Source organism: Hakea prostrata, unplaced genomic scaffold (assembly GCF_041222555.1).
Source record: "Hakea prostrata isolate BN-2017 unplaced genomic scaffold, UWA_Hpros_2 contig_48, whole genome shotgun sequence".
Taxonomy (NCBI): Eukaryota; Viridiplantae; Streptophyta; class Magnoliopsida; order Proteales; family Proteaceae; genus Hakea; species Hakea prostrata.
In genome coordinates, this window is record NW_028291167.1 from 295,626 (window position 1) to 297,321 (window position 1,696).

Below are 1,696 nucleotides of genomic sequence, written 5' to 3' on the forward strand. Positions count from 1 at the left end.
ACAAACTTTGCAAAAATCTACTGAAATCTCCAAAGGAGGAGCAAATGGTGCTGTCGAAAGTTTTCAACCCATATCCCAGTCCAAGATAAAATTAGTCTCTCAGCGGTCTCAGATGGATGATGACTCCCTTATTTATATACCCACATGCCTCTACAAAGTATCATAATTACATAACTTCCCTTTATATTATTGACAAGATAAACCTTTGGTGGAATTGTCACTTCCAATCCATATTTTTATTTCCATTAAGGGTTCATTTAACTTCAACATTAGCCATCCATAATTAAAAGAATACATGCTATCTATAGTATAGAGATAAATGTCCTCTCAAATTTAAGATCGAAGTCACCATATAGTCCAAATGTCATTTGGTCAACTAACAGGGAGGTAAGTGATATTTACGAGTTTTTTTATTTTTTATTTTTAATTATTATGAAAAAGAAAAGTTATATCAATCAATCAAAAATGAACAAGAAAAATGAACAAGAGAAAGAGAGAAATTACATACAGAGGGATACACTCATACACATACAGGGATTTACCGTTTTTTGGTGAATTTATACAACTGATTCTGATATCTGATGGACAAAGAAGAGATTAAGACAACAATTCGAATCGAAGACCAAAGAAGAACCAAGAAATGTTGAAGAACTTTAGGTCGATCGGTCACTAATGGCTTTTGACATTCCAACTTCTCTAATCCGTCAAGTGCAGAGTGCACTGCGTGAAGAGGCTGGTCTCTCCTCTTACGATCCAGATGATCCTTCCCTCCCCAACTTACGTTCCATCGAAGAATCACTAGCTGTTTTTGATCCTTCACCGCCTTATCTTCGATGCAAGCAATGCAGAGGAAGACTTATCAGAGATCTGCAATCCATAGTTTGCATCTATTGCGGTGCTCAACAAAGAAAAGAACTACCTCCAGAGCCTCTTCCGTTTAAAACTACTTTTGGGTATCGGTGGCTGCTAGAATCTCTGGACTTGAATGGATCTGTGAGTGTTTTCTTCTTGCTTTTAATCCCCACAAAGAAAACTAACCATTTATATTCTTAGTTAGGGTTCGTTTTGTTTGAACCTTTGGTTGGTAATGTGATTAATTACTTTTTCAAGAAATAGAAATGTTTTCAAATATTCGTTGAGTATGTATCTTGAACCAGTTGGTGAGATAAATAACAATAGTTATCATCTAATAGAATTAGTTTGGACATTTTTCGGATTTATTCAATTCGGAACTAGTAGAATAGGAGCTTTTGAGTATCAATTTTCGCAAGCGACAGGAATGGAGCCTGGTCTTGACCGGAATTTTTCCTGGTCTGTTGTTTGCCTCTCTATTTAGTTGGAATGGAGCCTGGTCTGTTGTTTGCCTATCTATTCTGGGCTCCTTATGCTCTACAAATGTTTCAACTAGTACAAGAGTAACTCAATTTAGCCAATGTATTTGTTAATTGTGAAGTCAGGTTTTATTTTTCTTTTGGCCAAAAAAAGGTCTTATTATTCCATATTTGAGAAATACTTTACGTTTTGCTCTGTCAGATGCCTGCTTTCTGAGGCAGAAATATGTCCTGTGGATTACTTGGTGACTGATGTAATTTTTATGCAACATATAAGCACTAAAATGGAGTTTGCAAGAATTGATTGCCACCCTTTGGTGACCTTCAATCTTGATGCATTTTAATTATTTGGACCAAAATGACCA

General features: G+C 35.8%; 1 protein-coding gene across 1 annotated transcript; it reads left to right on the forward strand.

Annotated features, from left to right (window-relative positions):
* Positions 1–672: 672 nt before the first annotated feature.
* On the forward strand, positions 673–993 carry LOC148999083 (uncharacterized; the record flags this gene model as incomplete). Its single annotated transcript, XM_089141483.1, has 1 exon — positions 673–993. A coding segment is annotated over exon 1 (321 nt), but the record flags the coding sequence as incomplete, so codon positions are not given.
* Between the last annotated feature and the right edge of the window lie 703 nt (positions 994–1,696).